This window comes from Rhinoderma darwinii, chromosome 4 (assembly GCF_050947455.1).
Source record: "Rhinoderma darwinii isolate aRhiDar2 chromosome 4, aRhiDar2.hap1, whole genome shotgun sequence".
NCBI lineage: Eukaryota > Metazoa > Chordata > Amphibia > Anura > Rhinodermatidae > Rhinoderma > Rhinoderma darwinii.
In genome coordinates, this window is record NC_134690.1 from 246,409,351 (window position 1) to 246,431,206 (window position 21,856).

Here is a 21,856-nt window from a genome sequence, read left to right on the forward strand (position 1 = left end):
TTTGCAGTTTGGGGAATTTTGCTGGGAAAGTGTTGTCGTGGTATAACACGGGCACCCTCGCTTCCAGCAGATATGTTTGAGCCCTACCCTACCTGGTTCCTTAATTTTAGGGCCTTGATAAATCGCCTCTTGAAAACTGAAGGAATGTTCCCCTCGGGCCGGCACAACTGCATATTTTTTATTTCCTGACTTATTGGAGCCTTAAAGAAGCTCTGTCACCACATTATATCGCGAGATCACGCTATGAAGGAGTGTCGGGATTGTGAATAGACATCACGTCCTGGCTGGAGATGATGTCTATTCACTGTCAAGACACTTCAGTAAAGTTAATGTGGGTGTATGTGACAGCACAGAATGATCTCGCTAGATCACGCTGTGCTGAGTACAAATGTACATGAATGGAGAGAAGTGTATGACGCCGATTCGTCTCTTTACAACGCCCACTTGGTCAAAAGTTAAATAATGCCCAGTTGGGCATTAAGAGAGTAATTAGCATAAATCTAAAATTAGCATAAATCTCTCCTTCATGAATTCCTCCCTATGCTGTCTATTTTTATGAAAAGACTTCAGAAAGAAATGTTACATTCATAAACTACACAAGGCATATGATTGATGATTTTGTATGAACACATGGCATATATGGAATCCATCTTATGTATGTCTATCTTGAATTTTAAAAGAAATATAGTAAAAGTTATATTTTATATTTACAAGCTCCGAGTTATTCACGGACGGCAAGCCGATTAGGTTTCGCTTCCGAGCAGAGCAGGAGGCCATTGTTAGCTGCCGATCTGTGCATCTAAAGGGGTTAATGGCACGAATCGGAGCTAGCTCCGGTTCCTGCCGTTACAAGTGGATGTCAGCTGTAACAAACAGCTGACATCCACCGCTGAGGATGCCGGCTCATGTCTGGTGACATCTTGCCGACGTCTACGGAAGCCTTTTAGGCCCCACCTCCGGGCGGGGCCTGGAAGGTTTCCGTACTAGGCAGACCGGGAGGCCACTATTAGGCCTCCAGTTGCAATTCTGCCACCGGCACCCCGGCAATTTCATGCTGGGGTGCTGATGAGCTGCAAACACCCTAAATGCAGCGTTCATTTTGATCGCTGAGTTTAAGGGGTCAATGGCAGGGATCGAAGCGAACTTCAGTCCCCGCCATTACAGTAGGTTGTCAGCTGTAAGATACAGTGGACATCCGGGGATGACGACACCGTCTCAGCTTCTGAGCCAGTGTCATCCATTTGTCGTAAGTATACGACAATTTACGGGAAGCACTGGCTTTCCATGACGTATACTTAAGACAAATGTCGGGAAGTGGTTAACAATGCAGATATTGGGAAATTTGGTTACAAATAAACTAGGTTTAGAGGATTTAGTTTACCTGATGTATGTATAAATAGACAAATGGACGTTACCTTTCCCTTGTGAAAGATGCACGGCCCTACACAGTATCACAGTCAGAACAAATTGGAGGGGGGATTATAGGACCCGACTATTTTCTTATGGGGAGTGGCTAAGTAGAATCATAAAATACATACCTAAAGCAGGCCAACAATAAGGTTGCAAAAGAAAAAGTGTCTAACATATTTTGCAAGGTGCACCACATTTATCATCAAGTGCGACATTTATAGAAAATTCTAGCAATTTGTGCTTTCATGTAACAATTCTGCATTTTTACTTTATCATTGTTTTTACTGGTATATGACCCAGGAACAGGATTACATATTTTTTTTTTACCTCTAACGATGAGTTGAGCAAAGTTTGAGACTCCAGACCCTCGTTCCGATTGTGTTACACATCTATATAGATCTTCATCTGCTTTTGCCACCTCACGCATCTTGAATGTAGCAGCAAATCTTCTGTGATTGATGTTCTTTGTTTGAGCTACAGGGATGTCTTCTCCATTCCTTTTCTGAAAAGAAGAAAACCCCACAAAAAACAACTACATTAGAATTTGAAGAGAATATGATGTTATAATTCTTACCAATTTACGCTTAAATTACGTCACAAATTTAAAGAGAGAGATAGATATCTGCACACAAGACAATGAAATTATTTAGGTGTCACGCTGGCTTCTGGGAAGAAATATCTGATCACTGAATGTAATAAAATCAAGAAATTAACAGCGGTCAATCAAGACAACAACACGTCTAATAAAGAAAGAATTACAATGACCCAACAATGGTCGGGGACAATAAAACAGACAGAAATTAAAAACAAACAAAAAAGGAAACAATCAAAGTAGCCATAATCACAGAAAAAGTACCAAGACGTAGGAGTAGATACATCAACAATGACATGACTTGACGCGTGTATTAATCAAATCCTGACTAGGACAAAAAAGAAGCAGAGCGAGCGAAAGCAAGAGAGAGCGAGCGAGCGAAAGCGAGAGAGAGCGAGCGAGCGAAAGCGAGAGAGCGAGCGAAAGCGAGAGAGAGCGAGCGAGCGAAAGCGAGAGAGCGAGCGAGCGAAAGCGAGAGCGAGCGAGCGAAAGCGAGAGAGAGCGAGCGAGCGAAAGCAAGAGAGAGCGAGCGAGCGAAAGCAAGAGAGAGCGAGCGAGCGAAAGCGAGAGAGAGAGAGCGAGCGAGCAAAAGCGAGCGAGCGAAAGCAAGAGAGAGCGAGCGAGCGAAAGCGAGCGAGCGAAAGCGAGAGAGAGCGAGCGAGCGAAAGCGAGAGAGAGCGAGCGAGCGAAAGCGAGAGAGAGCGAGCGAGCGAAAGCGAGAGAGAGCGAGCGAGCGAAAGCGAGAGAGAGCGAGCGAGCGAAAGCAAGAGAGAGCGAGCGAGCGAGCGAAAGCGAGAGAGAGAGAGCGAGCGAGCAAAAGCAAGAGAGAGCGAGCGAGCGAAAGCGAGAGAGAGAGAGAGCGAGCGAGCGAGCGAAAGCGAGCGAAAGCGAGCGAGCGAAAGCGAGCGAAAGCGAGCGAGCGAAAGCGAGCGAAAGCGAGAGCGAGCGAAAGCGAGAGCGAGCGAGCGAAAGCAAGAGAGCGAGCGAGCGAAAGCAAGAGAGCGAGCGAGCGAAAGCAAGAGAGCGAGCGAGCGAAAGCAAGAGCGAGCGAGCGAAAGCAAGAGCGAGCGAGCGAAAGCAAGAGCGAGCGAGCGAAAGCAAGAGCTAGCGAAAGCGAGAGCGAGCGAAAGCAAGAGAGCGAGCGAAAGCAAGAGAGCGAGCGAGCGAAAGCAAGAGCGAGCGAGCGAAAGCAAGAGCGAGCGAAAGCAAGAGCGAGCGAGCGAAAGCAAGAGCGAGCGAGCGAAAGCAAGAGCGAGCGAGCGAAAGCGAGAGCGAGCGAGCGAAAGCGAGAGCGAGCGAGCGAAAGCGAGAGCGAGCGAGCGAAAGCAAGAGAGCGAGCGAAAGCAAGAGAGCGAGCGAGCGAAAGCAAGAGAGCGAGCGAGCGAAAGCAAGAGAGCGAGCGAGCGAAAGCAAGAGAGCGAGCGAGCGAAAGCAAGAGAGCGAGCGAGCGAAAGCAAGAGAGCGAGCGAGCGAAAGCAAGAGAGCGAGCGAGCGAAAGCAAGAGAGCGAGCGAGCGAAAGCAAGAGAGAACGAGCAAGAGCGTGCATAAGCAAAAGAAAGCGAGCGAGCGTGAAAAAGCGAGCGCGAGCAAGAATAAAGGTAACATGTTATTTACGCTGCATAGTAAACGGCATAAATTTAGAACGTGAAAATCAATGCTGGAATAACTGCTTATATTCAGTAATCTCCTAAAATAAAGTTAATAAAAGTTAAAATCGATATATTATATGCATCCAAAAATTGTGCAATTGAAAGACAACTCGACCCACAAAAAACAAGCCCTTATATGTCTATGTTGACTGAATAAGAAAAAAGTTACGACTCTTGGAATGAGACAGTGAAAAAAAAATGCAATCCTTGGTCATTAAAGTGCCTGGTTGTTAAGGGGTTAATCAGACTGTCAAACGTAAGGGCATATCTGCTCCTTGAGATAGGGCTATGAAGCCCTTAACTCTATAAACAAGTTATTTTACAATTAACCACCAATATAATGGGCTGTGCAGCACATATTCACTCACATGTAAGCAAATGTTTTAGGAGTTTCAGAATTTGAAATCTGTGAGATAAAGTAGTACTTTCGGCTAGTCATCGGATTAAAGAGGCTCTGTCACCACATTATAAGTGCCCTATCTCCTACATAATCTGATTGGCGCTGCAATGTAGATAACAGCAGTGGTTTTTATTTTGAAAAACTATCATTTTTTAGCAAGTTATGAGCAATTTTAGATTTAGTTTCTTAATGCCGAACTGGGCGTGTATTTACTTTTGACCAAGTGGGTGTTGTAAAGAAGTGTATGAGGCTGACCAATCAGTGACCTATCAGTGTCATACACTTCTCATTGTTCCAGCCCAGCTTCTTTCACTGCACAATCTCACTGTGCTGTGGATCATGCTGGGCTGGAACAATGAGAAGTGCATGACGCTGATTGGTCACCGATTGGTCAGCCTCATACACTTCTTTACAACACCCACTTGGTCAAAAGTAAAAACACGCCCAGTTGGGCATTAAGAAACTAAATCTAAAATTGCTCATAACTTGCTCAAAAATGATTGTTTTTCAAAATAAAAACCACTGCTGTTATCTACATTCCAGCGCCGATCAGATTATGTAGGAGATAGGGCATTTATAATCTGGTGACAGAGCCTCTTTAAAGAACATTACAATTAGCCTCTCCAGTGACTGAATTGGCTTCGAACAGTAAAGCATGCACTTCACGATTATACAAAGTTTAGTGGGCACACATTTGAGGAGATCAAAATTTTAACTATTTTTAATTTTTAGAAACTTTCCTGGGGGCAGCCATATTTAGAGGCACACACATCTTTACTGCAGTGTCTGTATAGACCATGCAGCTGGGTATGTGTGTGCTTTATGGCAGCTACAATGATTAGTAGTTTAAGGGGTTGTCTGAGATTTTTTTTTTTAAATAATGTACTAAGTGCAGGAAAGTGAATTAAAAAGAACACAAAAAAAACAAGAATACTCACCTGTTCAATCCCCTACCGCTCCAGCACCGCCTCTCCGATGCTCCCTGCCAATCTTTGCCATCTTTCCTGCAGCAAAGACGCCCCATTCATGCACCTAAACGGTGATGCTAGCTAAGAACGGCATATCACAGCTAAGCCATAGACTGGCTGCAGCGGTCATGTGCATCAACAGCACGTCATCAGTACAAGACTAGTCAACAGAGAATGGAGGGGCTCACCAGCGTTGTGGCCAGTGAGTGTCGCGGAATTGAACAGGTGAGTTTGATTTTTGTATTCAATCCCCTTTCCTGCTTTTGGAAGTGTTATGTCTTGGACAATCTCTTTAAGGCCTGATTCAGACGAACATGGCGTTTTTGTGCACGTAAAACACGCTGCGTTTTGCCTGCGCAAAAGCCACTTACCTGCTCCATGAGGCAGCATCATATGATGCGCGGCTGCGTGCTTTTCGCGCAGCCGCCATCATTATGACACGCCATTTGGATGTTTGTAAACAGAAAAGCACGTGGTGCTTTTCTGTTTACATTCATCCTTTTGACAGCTGTTGCGCGAAACAGGCAGTTCGCACGGAAGTGCTTCCGTGCGACCTGCATGGTTTTCACGCACCCTTTGACTTCAATGGGTGCGTGATGCGCGAAATACGCCGAGACATTGAATGTGTCGCACTTTTTACGCAGCGGACAAACGCTGCGCAAAAAGCACGGACTGTCTGTACTGGCCCATAGACTTCTATTGGTCCATGCGTGCCGCGTGAAAACCACGCGGCCTGCACGGACGCAATTCACGTTCGTGTGAATCCGCCCTAATGGTCAGAAAAGTGTCAGTAGATTAATACATTTATTTTGACAGTCCTTTGGTTTCCCCCATGTTGATGGATGACTAAAGGGATTTTACATTAGTGTAACTTAATATTTATACCTCTGGGAAACAGCAAATCGTCATAGCCAACAATAGGAGTAAAAACGAACAAACAAAAAAAATAACTAAATAAATAAAATGTTTGGGCAAAGACACAAATTCCATTGGTTTTACTTAGAATCATATTTAGGGGTGTGATTTATTTGGACTCCGTTTTGAAAGAATAAACTATTGTTAAAATAAAACAATACTCTAATAGGAGTGATGTCGGTTACATAAATGATAAGTAACTTATAATATTTTTGAAGAACATCTATTGTTTACGTTTTGAGTAATTCACTATAAAAAAAAAAAGGTATGAATTTTTTTTTATTTTAAATGGGTTGCCTGCCTTGAACAAACTATACTTGTTAGAAGTTTCCCCTGACAATAAGTTTATTAAAAGTTGTTCCCCTGCCGGGACCCGCAGCGATCAACTATTATCGATGAGGAAACCTGGCAATAAGAAGTCAAATTAAAACTGACCTAACCTTTCAGAATAAGCTGTCTCATGTGTATTCATGAGGAACAACACAATTTCTGGCCATTATATGACTTGCATTCTGCATTACTTAGCATTTTTTTCCTGTACAGGCACTCTAATTCTCAGATGTCTCAAAGCTAGTGGGTGAAGCCTAATGGCTATCATGTGTTCTATACACTTCAAACATAGAAGAAAAGAATCCTGCTCTCCTCTATCACAAATATATAGAAGCTGCAGAAGCATGGAGGAGATCATACAGCAATAATAAGTAGTGTAGCTGAGAATCCAGCACTGGGGTTACATAGAAGTCTTACCAGTAGCCGGTGTTTCTCTCACTCTGCTCCTGCTTCCTCCCCCTGCTCCCTCTCCCCTCACATGCAGCATGTGTGTTGCTGACTCTCTATGCTCCTTCCTCCCACTCCACCTTCCCTCTTGTAAAGTAGGCAGTGAAGAGACACCGCCACCTTCTGCAGCCCATCAATTCTGCTGTTTAACCAGGGACGGATTTTGCTTGACAACAGGGGGTGGACCGCAGATTAAAGGAAGTTAGACACCTAGTGGTAGAAACTTCACAGAATTTGCATGAATAAAACAAATAAATTTTAACAGTAAGTAAATTACAAAGTTGTTTTAGATCAGGTATTCGATTAGCATAAGTTGTTTGAAAAGTTTGTTTCCATCTAAGGAATTACATAGTACACACTCAAATCAATGGGTTGTCTATCTGTGTAATGCAGTGCAAAACAAGTCCTCTAAAGAGACTTTTTGTAAAGCCTTGTTCAAACAATGTAGATTTTGAATGAATTTTTTTAAGCAAAAACTGGAATTGGATCTAATAGAGCAGGCGTAATAGGCCTTCCTTATTAAATTTCTAATGTTTAGGTTACGTTCCTGGTTTTAGCTTAAAAAAAACAAAAACGGCAGCAAATCTGCACTGTATAAAAAGGTCTAACCGCTCTCTACTCTGGCCAAGAGTTGAGGATTCTTAACAGTGGACTCCCTCTTTATTCACTTAGAACTATCTAATAGGTAGAATGGGTTTTCTGGACAATAGCTTTAGTGAGAGAGCTCCACTAATTGAATTCCAAATACATAGGGTATGGAATTGATAATTTTTAATTTCTATTCATTAAAGGTTATTTTAAGGCAACTCCGAGGTAAAAACTATTTAATTTATTTTAGTTCATTGAATTACCACTAGCAACAGCAAGGATTATCCCTTCAACAAGTTTTAGTGCCATTTAATTATGGTACTCAGCCTACAGCATATCAGTAATTCAAAGAATCCCTTTTAATAAAGAGTTTAATTACATTTGGTTAATATTTTAAAGGACATCATATTGATGCAAATGCTGCAGGGCTAACAGTAACATGTGTAGTCCTAACTACTTTCATAAATGCAAGTGTGTAGAACCTGATACAAGGATAAATGCTGTAAATAATTTGTGCTAAAAGTTTAACAGACCTAAAAAAAAAAAAGTTTACATTATAAAATAGCAGACAACGGACAAATATGAAGATAACCATCTTTTGGAGTAGTAGAAATTATTAAAACCCTTGTTACCTTAAACTCAATTCAGAGTTTAAGTCTTTTTTAGCAGGGTCCTTATGTCTACTGGACAGCTGGTGGCTACTGTTAAAAACTTAAGTGCTGCTGCTGTGTAAAGAAAAAAATATATATTTTGTACTCCATTTATAAATATTATTTTGTTACTAAGGGAGGTAAAATTACCAATAAAATTACCAAGAACAAGCAGCTTTTATCTTTATAAGATTCAGTGAGTAGGATTTAGGGAATATTGAGCTAAGGGCATAGAATATGGAGGTTTGTTAGACAGGGCCTTTTGTTGTTTCTGTATTTTTAAACAAGTGTATATTGTGAAATGTATGGCCAAATGTTGTTCACATCCTTATAGACTGAGGGTTGGATATTACAAAAATAAATAAATAATAAAAAAGGTGTATACGGTTAGCCTAACTGGAGAGGAGTGGGATAAAGTAGCGGTAATTGCGGTCAGGGCCGGCCTTAGGGGTGTGCGACCTGTGCCATTGCACAGGGCGCATCACTCCAGCAGGTGGAAGCGGGTGCTGCACTGGCTCCCTTCCCCTGCTTGTGTTTCAGTACAGTCCATGAAATTAGAGGACTTTTGGCAACTGTCCGTTGTGTCCGGAATAAACAAAAAGAATGTGTCCGTGGTTTCTATTTATTTTTTTTTGTCCGAAGAGTTGCACATGTGCAAGTTGCGTTGGTTGGAGGTAGGAAAAGTATGTGCTGTGTCACACGCAGGCTGTGTGATGACCTTATGAAGTACCTTGTGAACCTTCCCAGCCTCCGCGCACCACGTCTGGTGTGTACTGGTAGCAGGGCCCTCCTGTCCGTCAGAGAGGAGCAGGAAACGACGAACCGAGTACAACAGCAGAAAGTGGCTTGGCTGGGACCTGACAGGTGGCACAGGAGAATATATGCAGAGCAGGACGCTGGGCGGCAGTTACTTTAGCTTGTACTGCTGAGTGAGTGAAGCCCCTGCCCTGAGGCCTTCTCTGCATCTAATTCACTGCCCAGCAGCTGTACAGGTCAGCAGCACCCTGCTCCTTCACGGTGTCTCCACTGCTGACCTGTATAACTGCTGCTACTAAAATTTCTCCTAAGGTTACATTCACACGACCGAGAAAAAAAAAGTCAGTGCGACAGGCGTTTTGTAACGGCCATCACATGGCCGTTTTCAGAACAATATGGTTCTATGGGTGTATTAACACGGCCGTTTTTTTTTAACGCCCCGTAGAAGTCAATGGATCAGTTTTTACCGGCGGTTTCAAAGGAATCAATCCTTGTAACGGCCGGTAAAAACGGATTCTGGCCGAGGATTCCCTGCACACAGCACTACTTTGAGCAATTGGCCCCGGGGAAGACCTTGAAATTACTAGCCATATACGGACAGTGATGTCGGGCTTTCAGCTGTGGAGTCTCCAGTCAGAGCAAAGCAATATCTCTGGCCAGGGACTCCTGTCTCCCTCTGACCCCCCCCCCTGTAGGAGTGAAATTCCCGGCCAGAGGGATTCCACTCCTATGGGGAGCTACAGTGCCGCTATCTACGGGCGTGCCAATATCTACAGGTGGTGCTATCGAAAGGTGGGGGTGCCATCTACAGGAGTGTGGCACTAGAAGGGCACTGTGGCACTATCTACTGTGGCACCATCTACAGTGGGCACTGTGGCACCATCTACAGTGGGCACTGTGGCACCATCTACAGTGGGCACTGTGGCACCATCTACAGTGGGCACCGTGGCACCATCTACAGTGGGCACCGTGGCACCATCTACAGTGGGCACCGTGGCACCATCTACAGTGGGCACCATCTACAGTGGGCACCATCTACAGTGGGCACCATCTACAGTGGGCACCATCTACAGTGGGCACCATCTACAGTGGGCACCATCTACAGTGGGCACAATCTACAGTGGGCACCATCTACAGTGGGCACCATCTACAGTGGGCACTATCTACAGTGGGCACTGTGGCACTATCTACAGTGGGCACTATCTACAGTGGGCACTGTGGCACTATCTACAGTGGGCACTATCTACAGTGGGCACTGTGGCACTATCTACAGTGGGCACTATCTACAGTGGGCACTGTGGCACTAGCTACAGTGGGCACTGTGGCACTAGCTACAGTGGGCACTGTGGCACTAGCTACAGTGGGCACTGTGGCACTAGCTACAGTGGGCACTGTGGCACTAGCTACAGTGGGCACTGTGGCACTAGCTACAGTGGGCACTGTGGCACTAGCTACAGTGGGCACTGTGGCACTAGCTACAGTGGGCACTGTGGCACTAGCTACAGTGGGCACTGTGGCACTAGCTACAGTGGGCACTGTGGCACTAGCTACAGTGGGCACTGTGGCACTAGCTACAGTGGGCACTGTGGCACTAGCTACAGTGGGCACTGTGGCACTAGCTACAGGGTCATTGCACAACTATTTACATGGGAACTGTGGTGTTTTCAGGGGGTTTGGACAATAAAACCAACAAATTAAATCCACCAGGTTTTTTAACGGATGACAAACGGCCATTAAAAAAGGACAGACGGACTGGAAATGGATGAAAATTTGTAGACACACTGATGCAAATCGGCCATGAAAAACTGACAGTTGATCAGGTTTTAATAGCCATTTCTTTCACTCATGTGAATGCAGCGCCCTGTACAGCCCAGTACTTTAGTCCTTGATAGCCCCTTCAGCTCCTAATCCCCCTCTGTACACCCCTCCCCCGAGCACTGGGCACGACCCCCTGCTGAGGCAGTGAGAGGATACAGAAGTTGACGAGAAAGAGGAGCAGACTATAGGAAAGAGAGAAAGGTCAGTGCACAGCAAAAAGTAGTTTAGTACCGTGTTAGTGGTGACTGGAGTGTGCAATTACTGTGTGTCCAAATGTATGTATATATATGTATATATATGTGTGTGTGTGCAGTGTGTGTGTGTGTGTGTGTGTGTGTGTGTGTGTGTGTGTATATATACACCCCAAAAACATACCAACAGGGAATTTAGATTGTGAGCCCCAATGGGGACAGTAAAAAAGAGTAACTCTGTACAGCGCTGGGTAATATGTTGGCACTATATAACTTAAATAATAATAATAAATAGCAGTGTGCGCGCGCGCGCGCATATGTAGCGCGTGCACGCATTGTGTGAATGCAGTGTGTGTGTGTATACGTATTATGTGTGCAGTGTGTGTGTGTATACGTAGTATGTGTGCAGTGTGTGTGTATACGTAGTATGTGTGCAGTGTGTGTGTGTGTGTATGTGTGCAGTGTGTGTGTGTGTGTGTGTGTGTGCAGTGTGTGTATGTGTGCAGTGTGTGTATGTGTGCAGTGTGTGTATGTGTGCAGTGTGTGTATATATGTAGTATGTGTGCAGTGTGTGTATATGTAGTACGTGTGCAGTGTGTCTGTGTGTATATGCAGTACGTGTGCAGTGTGTGTGTATATGTAGTACATGTGAAGTGTGTGTGTATATGTAGTACGTGTACAGTGTGTGTGTATATGTAGTACGTGTACAGTGTGTGTGCATATGTAGTATGTGTGCAGTGTGTGTGTATATGTAGTGTGTGTGTAGTGCGTGTGTGTGTGTGTATGTAGTATGTGTGCAGTGTGTGTATATGGTGTGTGTGTGTGTATATGTATATGTATGTATGTGTGCAGTGTGTGTATGTGTGTGTGCATATATATATATGTAGTATGTGTGTGTGTGTGTGTGTGTGTGTGTGTGTGTGTGTGTGTGTGCATATATATATGTAGTGTGTGTGTGTGTGTGTGTGTGTGTGTATATATATATATATATATATGTAGTATGTGTGCAGTGTGTGTGTATATGTAGTATGTGTGCAGTGTGTGTATATGTAGTATGTATGCAGTGTGTGTGTATGTAGTATATGTAGTATGTGTGCAGTGTGTATGTATATGTAGTATGTGTGCAGTGTGTATATGTATTAATTGGCTATATCTCCAGTGATCCATGTCGCACACTGTATAAATTGCACCGATCTTCCTAGAGCTTGGTGCGTCTTGTGTTCAAGTTTTAGCGCCGCAGCCTAGTTGAACTGAACCAGAATATTTCAAAAAGTAAAAATGCAGACTGAGTTGAACCTATTATTATGATTAACTATTATCACTTTCTAATTCTCAATTAATTGCTAACCTGGTTATTATTAAATGTTTTAAGTTCGAGAAACAGGTTATTCACAATTTTCTAAATTGTCCGTAAAAATTTCTGTCTGTTCGTGATTTTGGGCCAACTTGTCCAAAAAAGAATAAATTGGTGGTTGGCAACCCTGTTTCAGAAGCGCCCAGTCCCAGCGACACGGCAGCTGTCTTTACACCCGGGCACCACTTCTCTCAGTGGCGTCGCTAACGCTGTAGCAGCCGAAGTGGCTTCTAGCGGCGACACCAGGCATGAGGGTGCCCGTGCTGCCTGCCGTGACGCCCCCCCATGGCCGGTGGCACCTTTAGAAGCCACTGTGGCTGCTACAGCGTTAGCAACGCCACATTCAATAGTATCTGTGTACTAAGGACACAGATACACCGCGTTCCATATTTTGCAAATTTTATTTTTCACGGATTTCCCTAAATAGTCGATGCAAATGACAGTCCGTATAATCTTCAAGCCATCAACCGTTGGAGTATAATGTGAATTTTATTGAACAAATCGCCTAATGATAACAGATTTTTTTTTCGAAGTAAAAAACTCAAAATGCACGGTTTCAAATTATTATGCACAACAGGGATCAAAACATTTTAAAGGTTGTAAAGAGAACTAAAATGGTAATTTGTTGAATTTGTAGGATTAGGTCGTCATATTTACAGAAATCAAAAGCTCTTTCAATCAAAAAAAACAAGTTACATGTTAACATAGGACCCCTTCTTTGATATCACCTTCACAATTCTTGCATCCATTGAATTTGTGAGTATTTGGACAGTTTCTGCTTGAATATCTTTGCAGGACGTCCGAATATCCTCCCAGAGCTTCTGTTTTGATCGGACTGCCTCCCACCCTCAGATATTTTGCTTGAGGATGCTCCAAAGGTTCTCAAAAGGGTTGAGGTCAGGGGAACATGGGGGCCACACCATGAGTTTCTCTCCTTTTATGCAGAGGTCATTTTCACACCGTCAGGGACCCTAAAGGGGCCTACCAGCTCTCTCCCCATGATTCCAGCCCAAAACATGACTCCACCACCTCCTTGCTGACGTCGCAGCCTTGTTGGGACATGGTGGCCATTCACCAACCATCCACTGCTCCATCTATCTGGACCATCCAGGGTTGCACGGCACTCATCCGTATACAACACGGTTTGAAAATTAGTCTTCATGTATTTCTAAGCCAACTGCAACCGTTTCTGCTTGTGAGCATTGTTTAGGGGTGGCCAAATAATAGCTTTATGCACACTTGCAAACCTCTGGAGGATCCTACACCTTGAGGTTTGCGGGACTCCAGAGGCACCAGCAGCTTCAAATACCTGTTTGCTGCTTTGCAATGGCATTTTAGCAGCTGCTCTCCTAATCCTATTAATTTGTCCGGCAGAAACCTTCCTCATTATGCCTTTATCTGAACAAACCAGTCTATGCTCCGAATCAGCTACAAATCTTTTCACAGTACAATGATCACGCTTACGTTTTCTTGAAATATCCAATGTTTTCATACCTTGTCCAAGGTATTGCACTATTTCACGCTTTTCGGCAGCAGAGAGATCCTTTTTCTTGGCTGGTTTCCGGTTTTTGGACGGAATCAATAGCGTAGTCGACTACGCTATTGATTCCGTTTGAAAACCGGAAACCAGCCGGAATGGTGACGAACGGAAAGTATTAGTGATGTTTCCGTCACCATCGATCTCAATGGTGACTGAAACGGAATCTGTGCTGTCAGTTTTACTTTCCGTTGCGGGGGTTCACCCGACGGAACCCCCTGACGGAACCCTGGAATGGAAATGAACGGTGATGTGAACGGGCCCTTAAGTAGTTTTCCTTTGATTGGGCACACCTGGCAAACTAATTATCACAGGTGTCTGAGATTGATTACAATGATCCAAAGAGCCCTAAGGGTATGTTCACACGCCTATTTACGGACGTAATTCAGGCGTTTTTGCCCCGAATTACGTCTGAAAATAGCGCCTCAATAGCGCTGACAAACATCTGCCCATTGAAAGCAATGGGCAGACGTTTGTCTGTTCACACGAGGCTTATATTTACGCGCCGCTGTCAAAAGACGGCGCGTAAATAGACGCCCGCGTCAAAGAAGTGACCTGTCACTTCTTTGGCCGTACTTGGAGCCGTTATTCATGGACTCCAATGAATAGCAGCGCTAATTACGGCCGTAATTGACGCGCCGTTCAAGCGCCTGCACATGCCGGTACGGCTGAAATTACGGGGATGTTTTCAGGCTGAAACATCCCCGTAACGCCCTCGTGTGAACATACCCTAAGACACAATACCATCCATGAGTTTCATTGAAAAACTAATAATTAAGTGTTTATGACACTTAAATCCAATGTGCATAATAATTTGGAACACGGTGTACTATTGAACACTATAGCAGAGCAGGGAGGTATCTCCCTGCTCTGCTATCTACTAGGCCAGTGGTTCCCAACCGGAGTGCCGCAAGAACCCCCCTCCAGGGCTGCAGCGACACTCCTCTGAACCACAGCTGTGTTTTCTCTCCACCTCCTTACAGCATGAAATGCATGTGAGGAGGAGATTTTTTGCTGTCTCCGTAGATGGCAAACCAAACCCCCCCCCTGCCTGTACATAGAGCCACTGTAGCTCCCTGAATGATCAGAATCCCCCTGTGGCCGGGAATTCCGCTCCTGGACGGAGAGCTTGATATCTCTGTCCATATATATCCAAATAGGAAAAATGGGCAGCACAGTAAAACAACCACCTCTAGGGTAGCAGGGTGCAGGCCTCCCGGAATCAGACTTAGAAATCCCCAGGTTCAGACAAAAAAATAGAGATAGAGGCAGCACTCCAAAGATCATATCAAAAGATTTGTTATTCACCCATCAGTGCAGTAGGATGCAACGTTTCAGCTGCTCAATGCAGTCCTTGTCGAGCTTGACAAAGGCTGCATTGAGCAGCTTAAACGTTGCATCCTACTGCACTGATGGGTGAATAAAAAAATCTTTTGATATGATCTGTGGAGTGCTGCCTCTATCTCTATTGTTTGTCTGTCCATATATGGACCGTGACATCAGGGTCAACTCCTGAAGCGGAATCCCCGCCCACAGCGTTGCTGGCACGGTGATTCGGCTCCAGTAGAAGCCCCTCATGTCACGGTCGATAAGTGGCTTCTCCTGGAGTGGGTGGCTTCTCCTGGAGTGGAATCCCCGGTCACAGCATCGACAACGCTGTGGACGGGGATTCCGCTTCAGGAGTTGACCCTGATGTCACTGTCCATACATGGACAGAGTTATTAAGCCCTTTTTCCAGGAGTGGTATCCCTCCATCAGGGAGTTACAGTGGTGCTATCTACAGGAAGGGGGGTTACCTACAAGGGGGCTGTGTGGCACTACCTACAAGTGGGGCTGTGTGGCACAGTCTACAAGGGGGTGGTGGGGGGCTGTGTGGTGCTACCTACAGGGGGGCTGTGTGGTGCTACTTACATGGGGAGGTGGGGGCTGTTTGGCGCTACCTACATAAAACGGTAGACCCAGGTAGCTGGTGAGCTGCAATACAAACAAAACACATCAATATTGCCAAAGGCACTGCCCCCGTGGGGGTCTGGGTGCCACTGCCCCCGTGGGGGTCTGGGTGGCACTGCCCCCGTGGGGGTCTGGGTGGCACTGCCCCCGTGGGGGTCTGGGTGGCACTGCCCCCGTGGGGGTCTGGGTGGCACTGCCCCCGTGGGGGTCTGGGTGGCACTCTCCACAAGGAGGTGGTGGGGGAATATGGCACTGTCTACAGGGAGGCAGTATGGCACAATCTACAGGGGGCACTATCTACAAGGAGGGGCTGTGTGTGTCAGCCAGGGGAGGGGGGCATTATACTGTATGGAGGCCACTAAGCGGACATTATACTGTGTAGGGGCACTACAGGGGGCAATATAATGTGTGGCACTTACGGGTCACAATACTGTGTGGGCACAATTAGAGGACAAAATACGGTGTCCTTGAAGGGTTATAATATATTATATTATTAAATATTATTATACTGTATGGGGGGGCACTAAAGGGGAATTATACTTCTTTATGGGGCATTTTTTTTTTATAGTGGGGTGCCGAAAGATAATTTTGCACGGGGCGCCATCTATCCAAAGGCCAGCCCTGATTGCGGTAGACCTTTTTCCGGACCTCCTAACAGTTATACCATTCATGTACACTACAGACCAAATAGAAAAACAGATTGTTCACTATTTTAATTCAGACATAATATAGTATTAACAGTAGAAAAAAAAATTGGTGTAGAACTTAAAAACTGATTGCGGTCATCAATACCATTATCAGTGTATCTGTGATGTAGGTTAGGCTACCCTGCTACCACACTGATTAAAACTTAAATGCCATGTACACCTTTCAAAGCAAATATTGTTTTAAAAAAAAAAATACCCAAGTATGATATGTCTGTTTAGTGTATGGTTCTACTTCTGACAGTCTGCCAATATGTTTTAAGAGAGTGCTTCTGAAAAATAAACGTCACAAGTTGTGTAAAAAATTCTCAAACCCATCGCTCAAAACAAGGAGAGTCAAAATTTAGGAACATCACCCATTTGCCAAATACAGTATCAGTCAATAATTTGGACACACCTGACTGAATATTTGTTTCTCTTGATTCAGAGACATTTCATCTGAAGGCTTAGGCGCTTGAAATGATATTTTTAAACAAATATAAATAAATATTGCAATTTATGCCTATGTATACATTTTTGTAAGGATAATGTAAAAAAAATAATTGACATTATTACTCTAGGAAAAGAAGGTCAATCAGGAAAATTTATAGTTCTTGCAAAGCTTCTTCAAGTGCAGTGGCAAAACCATTAAGCGCTACGATGAAACAAGTTCTAATGAGGAACACAACACGAAAGGCAGACCAAGTGTTACCTCTACTGCACAGGACAAGTATAATGGAGTCACCAGCCACAGAAATCTTAACAGCCCCTCAGATGAGAGTTCAATCGAATGCGTCTATGATTCCAAGCAGCAGACAAATCTATACATCAATCCTTCAAAGTACACTGCATGAAACAGGCCTCTAGTGAATTATCGAAAGAAAACAGCTACTGAGGAAGACAAATGAGAAAAGAGAATTGTTTGGACCAAGGAACACAGGTAGAGGACATCAGACCAGTGGAAAGGTGTAATTTGGTCTGATGAGTCAAGGGGTAGGGTTGCAATTGTGTGGGGGTGCTTTGCTAGTGACACTCTTGGCGATTTATGCAGAATTAAAGGCACACTTAACCAGCATGGCTACCACAGCATTCTGCAACGACACGCAATTCAAGATAGTTTACACTAAGGGCCTGAAATAAACGGCAATGCAAACGGAAGCTATATTTTCTGTTCAGCTTTCCATTCATCGGTTCCTCTGATTAAACCGATAAACGGAAACCAAATACTGATGTGAATAGTCCCTTAGTTGGGTCATCATTTATTTGTTATTAGGACAATGACCCAAAACACAATTCCAGGCTATGTAAGAGATAAAGTGTTGTGGGTGACCTGGCCTGCACAGACCCTGACCTAAACTTAATAGAGATGGTTTGGATGAGTTGGATAGAAGAGTCAAGGAAAATCAGATAAAAAGCACTCCGCATACATGGGAACTTCTTCCTGTTGGAAAAGCATCTCTGAAGAGTGTGCCCAGCTATTATCAAGGCAAAAGGTGTCTACTTTACAAAATGATCTTATATATTTCTATTTCTATTACTTCTTAGATCGAAGGACTTTACTATTATTCTAAAATCTATACAAAAACAAAAATAAAGAAAACTATGAGTGTGTCCAAACTTTTGACTGGTACGAGTACTGGTATGAGTACCTTCTACCAGGAATGAATGCTTTTACATAAGACACAATAAAATGATGTATGGTTAACATATATGGTCCCATTATACATATATTACATGTTTTTAGAATATATATATATATATATATATATATAATCTACGTAAAAGATTATTACCTTAAACACCACTTGACCCGTGGGTAACAAAACCCAAAGAAATCTTGCAATATAATTGAGATCATTACTCTAAATGACGACAAAACATCCACCAAATACATTTGAGAGAAATGTATTCCAGGATACAGCAGGAATTATTTACTGCATACAGGTATGTAACCAATAAAAGCAAGATCTCTATGTCCCAAGCTATGTAAACCTAGCAAAATGACAAACATGATCATTTACTGTCACTGTGTAGGAGGAAATTATAAATAAGGAAGCAGTGAGACAGAATGCTGTACAGATGGATGGAAAGCATAAGTGACGTTATTTTTTAAAGCTACAATTTTCTTGCAAGTGATGTAACAAATACAATGTGTAATTTGGTATGAGATAAAAAAAAAAAGTTCTGTATCTGAAGGGTTTTACATTTAAAGAGAATTGCAACGCCAAAAATACTACTGAGAAAATCTCAGGGAAAGTCTGTTAAAAAAACCTATTAAGTAAGAGTCCTCTAACATGGCCCGATCTGCGTTTGTTTGCTCCTTTGACGAGGTTATATGTATCGGAACGTGCCCTCGGTACGATGATCGCTCGTCCCCATACATTTCTATCATGTCAGCAGCACATTTCCCTGGGCCACAGTTGCATAAATGATACAATCAGCCGTTGAACGAGTGTTTGCACCGGGCATTGATCAGGAACGAGCGTTCAGTGAACGCTCATTTGCCCTATAGTTAACCCCTGTAAAAGGGCCTTAAATAAGGCTAACGTCAGTAGAAGGTGAATCTTCTGGATGCACAATTACTGTGGATACAGGTCGCACAAAATAAATGGACAAGAGAGATTAACCCCTTTCCGACCACCCCACATAGATTAACGGGCTGCAGCGCTGCTCCTTGTGCCTGCAATCGGTTAATCTATGTGTGCTCCTAACGGAGCGCACAGGTACTACCCGCAGCCCAGCATCTCCCAGTACAGGATGCTACTAGCAGCCTTAGTACTGGGGGAAAACATCGGGTGGGATCACATTGGTGATCCCCGCCGATTAACCCCTTAAATGCAGTGGTCAATAGCGACCGCCGCATTTAAGTTGTTATAATATTAGCAACCGGCAGTGCGATTGCGGGGTGCCAATGGCTGCCATCTACGGAAGACGATTAGGTCCTGCCAGAGTCAGGACCTAATACGCTGCCTGTCAGTGTCAAACTGACAGGCATAATACCCTGCAATAGATAAGTGTTGCAGCGTATTACCAAAAAACAAATCAAACAGTTGGTTCTTCAAGTCCCTAGTGGGACTAGAAAAAAAAATTACAAAAATTACAAAAATAAAAAAGTTAAAGTTCAAAATAATAAAATTAAGGACCCATGCACACGACTGTGTTCGGTCCATGATATACGGTTCGCATGTCCTGGACCGAACACAGTGCAAGCAGCCGGGCTCCTAGCATTATACTTCTCTATGACGCTAGGTGTCACTGCCTCGCTGCGGGACAACTGTCCTGTACTGTAATCATGTTTTCAGTACGGGACAGTAGTTCCACGGACAGGCAGTGACACATAGCATCATAGATATGTATGATGCTAGGAGCCCAGCTCCCTGAACTGTGTTCGGTCTGGGACATGCGGACCTTATATCACGGACCAAACACGGTCGTGTGCATGGGGCCTAGAAATCTTTTTTTTGCGCTTACAAAGTCTTTTATTAGAAAAAAATTAAATCAATAAATAAATATGCAGAATTGGTATCGCCTCGTCCGTAATGGCCTGAACTATAAAAATATAATGTTATTTATCCCGCAGGGTGGCCTCCATAAAAAAAAATATATTAAAAATCTATACCAGAATCGCTATTTTTAGTCACTTCAGCTCCAAAAAAATGTAATAAATAGGGATCAAAATGTTGCATATACCCAAAAATGGTACCAATAAAAACTAGTTTGTTCCGCAAACTTTCTTGATGGAAAAATAAAAACTTTATGGCTCTTAGACTATGGCGACACAAAAATAAATATATATTATTTTTATTTATTTTTTTAAACCATGACTTTATCGCGCCAACGCCTTAAGACATAAAAAAAACAACAACTATATACATATGGTATCGCAGTAATCACATCGACCCGCGAATAAATTAAATATGTCATTTATAATGCACTGTGAACACCGTAAAAAAAGAAGAAGAAACAATAGAAGTTTTCACGGTCTAATTACTCTAAATTCAGCAAAACAACTGTGGGGTCAAAATGCTCTCTATACCCCTAGATACATTCTTTTAGGGCTGTAGTTTCCCAAATGGGGTCACTTCTTGGGGGGTTTCCACTGTTTTGGTTCCTCAGGGGCTTTGCAAATGCGACATGACACCCAAAAACCATTTCAGCAAACTTGAGCTCCAAAAGCCAAATAGCGCTCCTTCCCTTCTGCAGTGTAACTAAACTGCCGTTTATTACCACATATGGAGTATTGCCGTAATCAGAAGAAATTACTTTACAAATTCTGGGGTGCTTTTTCTTCTTTATTTATGCCTTGTAAAAAGAAATAATTTCTACGTTTTATTGGAAAAAAAAATTAGATTTTAATTTTCACGGCCTGCTTCCAATAATTTCTGCAAAAAACTATGGGGTCAAAATGCTAACTCTACCCCTAGATAAATTCCTTGAGGGGTGTAGTTTGCAAAATGGTGTCTTTTTGGGGGTGTTTCCACTATTTTGGCCCCACAAGACCTCTTTAAACCAGACATGGTGCTTAAAATATATTCTAATAAAAAGGAGACCCCAAAATCCACTAGTTGCTCCTTTGCTTCTGAGGCCCATGTTTCAGTCCAGTAGAACACTAGGGACACATGTGGGATATTTCTAAAAACTGCAAAATCTGGGCAATAAATATTGAGTTGCATTTCTTGTGTAAAAGCTTCTGTGTTACAGAAAAAAATTGATTAATATAAATCTACTGACAATTTTTTTTTATTGTAAATTTCACCTCTACTTTGCTCTAATTCCTGTAAAAACACCTAAATGGTTAAGAAACTTTCTAAATGCTGTTTTGAAAACTTTGAGGGGTGCAGTTTTTAAAATGGGGTGACTTATGTGGGTTTATAATAGATAAGGCCCTTAAAAGACACTTCACAACTGGAATGGTACCTATAAAAATAGGTTTTGGAAATTTTCTTGAAAATGTGAGAAATTGCTGCTAAATTTTGGTGTTTTTTACAAATAAATACTGAATTGTATTGATCAAATTTTTCCACTAAAAAAGCACAATATATCATGAGAAAACAATCTCGGAATCGCTTGGATAGGTAAAAGCATTCCCAAGTTATTACCACATAAAGTGACGTCAGATTTTTTAAAAAATCCGCTGCATCCACAAGGCCAAAACAGACTCCATCCTGAAGGGATTAAAAAAAGGGAGACTATGCACAATCCCATTACCATGTCCATAGGACAAGATCCTTGCTTTCCTGCCAGACTGTTTTAGTAGCTTGCAATCTGACTAATACTGTAGTAGTATGTGTGTGTTTTGGACCTTTATACAATTCCAGGGTCATTTAACGAATCCTAAAAGTCTCCTTATAATACAATAAAAATGTTTTACTGTTAAGGCCCTTTTATACCCGCCGATGAACGGGGCAAGGGAAGACTCAATCCCGATTATCGGTTCTTGTAAAAGGGCCCAGCGATCAACCGACATACGAGCAAACGCTTTTTTTGTCAGCTGATCACATTTTTATGTGGCAGTAAAAATCATCATCGTCATCAGCGCATCTCCCTGTATAAACAGGGAATATGCTGCCGCCACTGTGCCAAACTGTATGGGGACAAACGATTTTATTTGTCCCCA

General features: G+C 43.2%; 1 protein-coding gene across 21 annotated transcripts in view; it reads right to left on the bottom strand.

Moving 5' to 3' along the window:
* PTPRK (protein tyrosine phosphatase receptor type K) overlaps nucleotides 1-21,856 on the bottom strand; it is a 473,693-nt gene that overhangs the window by 259,641 nt on the left and 192,196 nt on the right. For all 21 annotated transcript variants that reach the window (XM_075862349.1, XM_075862356.1, XM_075862353.1 and 18 more), the window contains exon 6: nucleotides 1,738-1,912. In XM_075862349.1, the coding sequence (XP_075718464.1) occupies nucleotides 1,738-1,912 (175 nt within the window). The remainder of the gene's footprint in view (nucleotides 1-1,737; nucleotides 1,913-21,856) is intronic.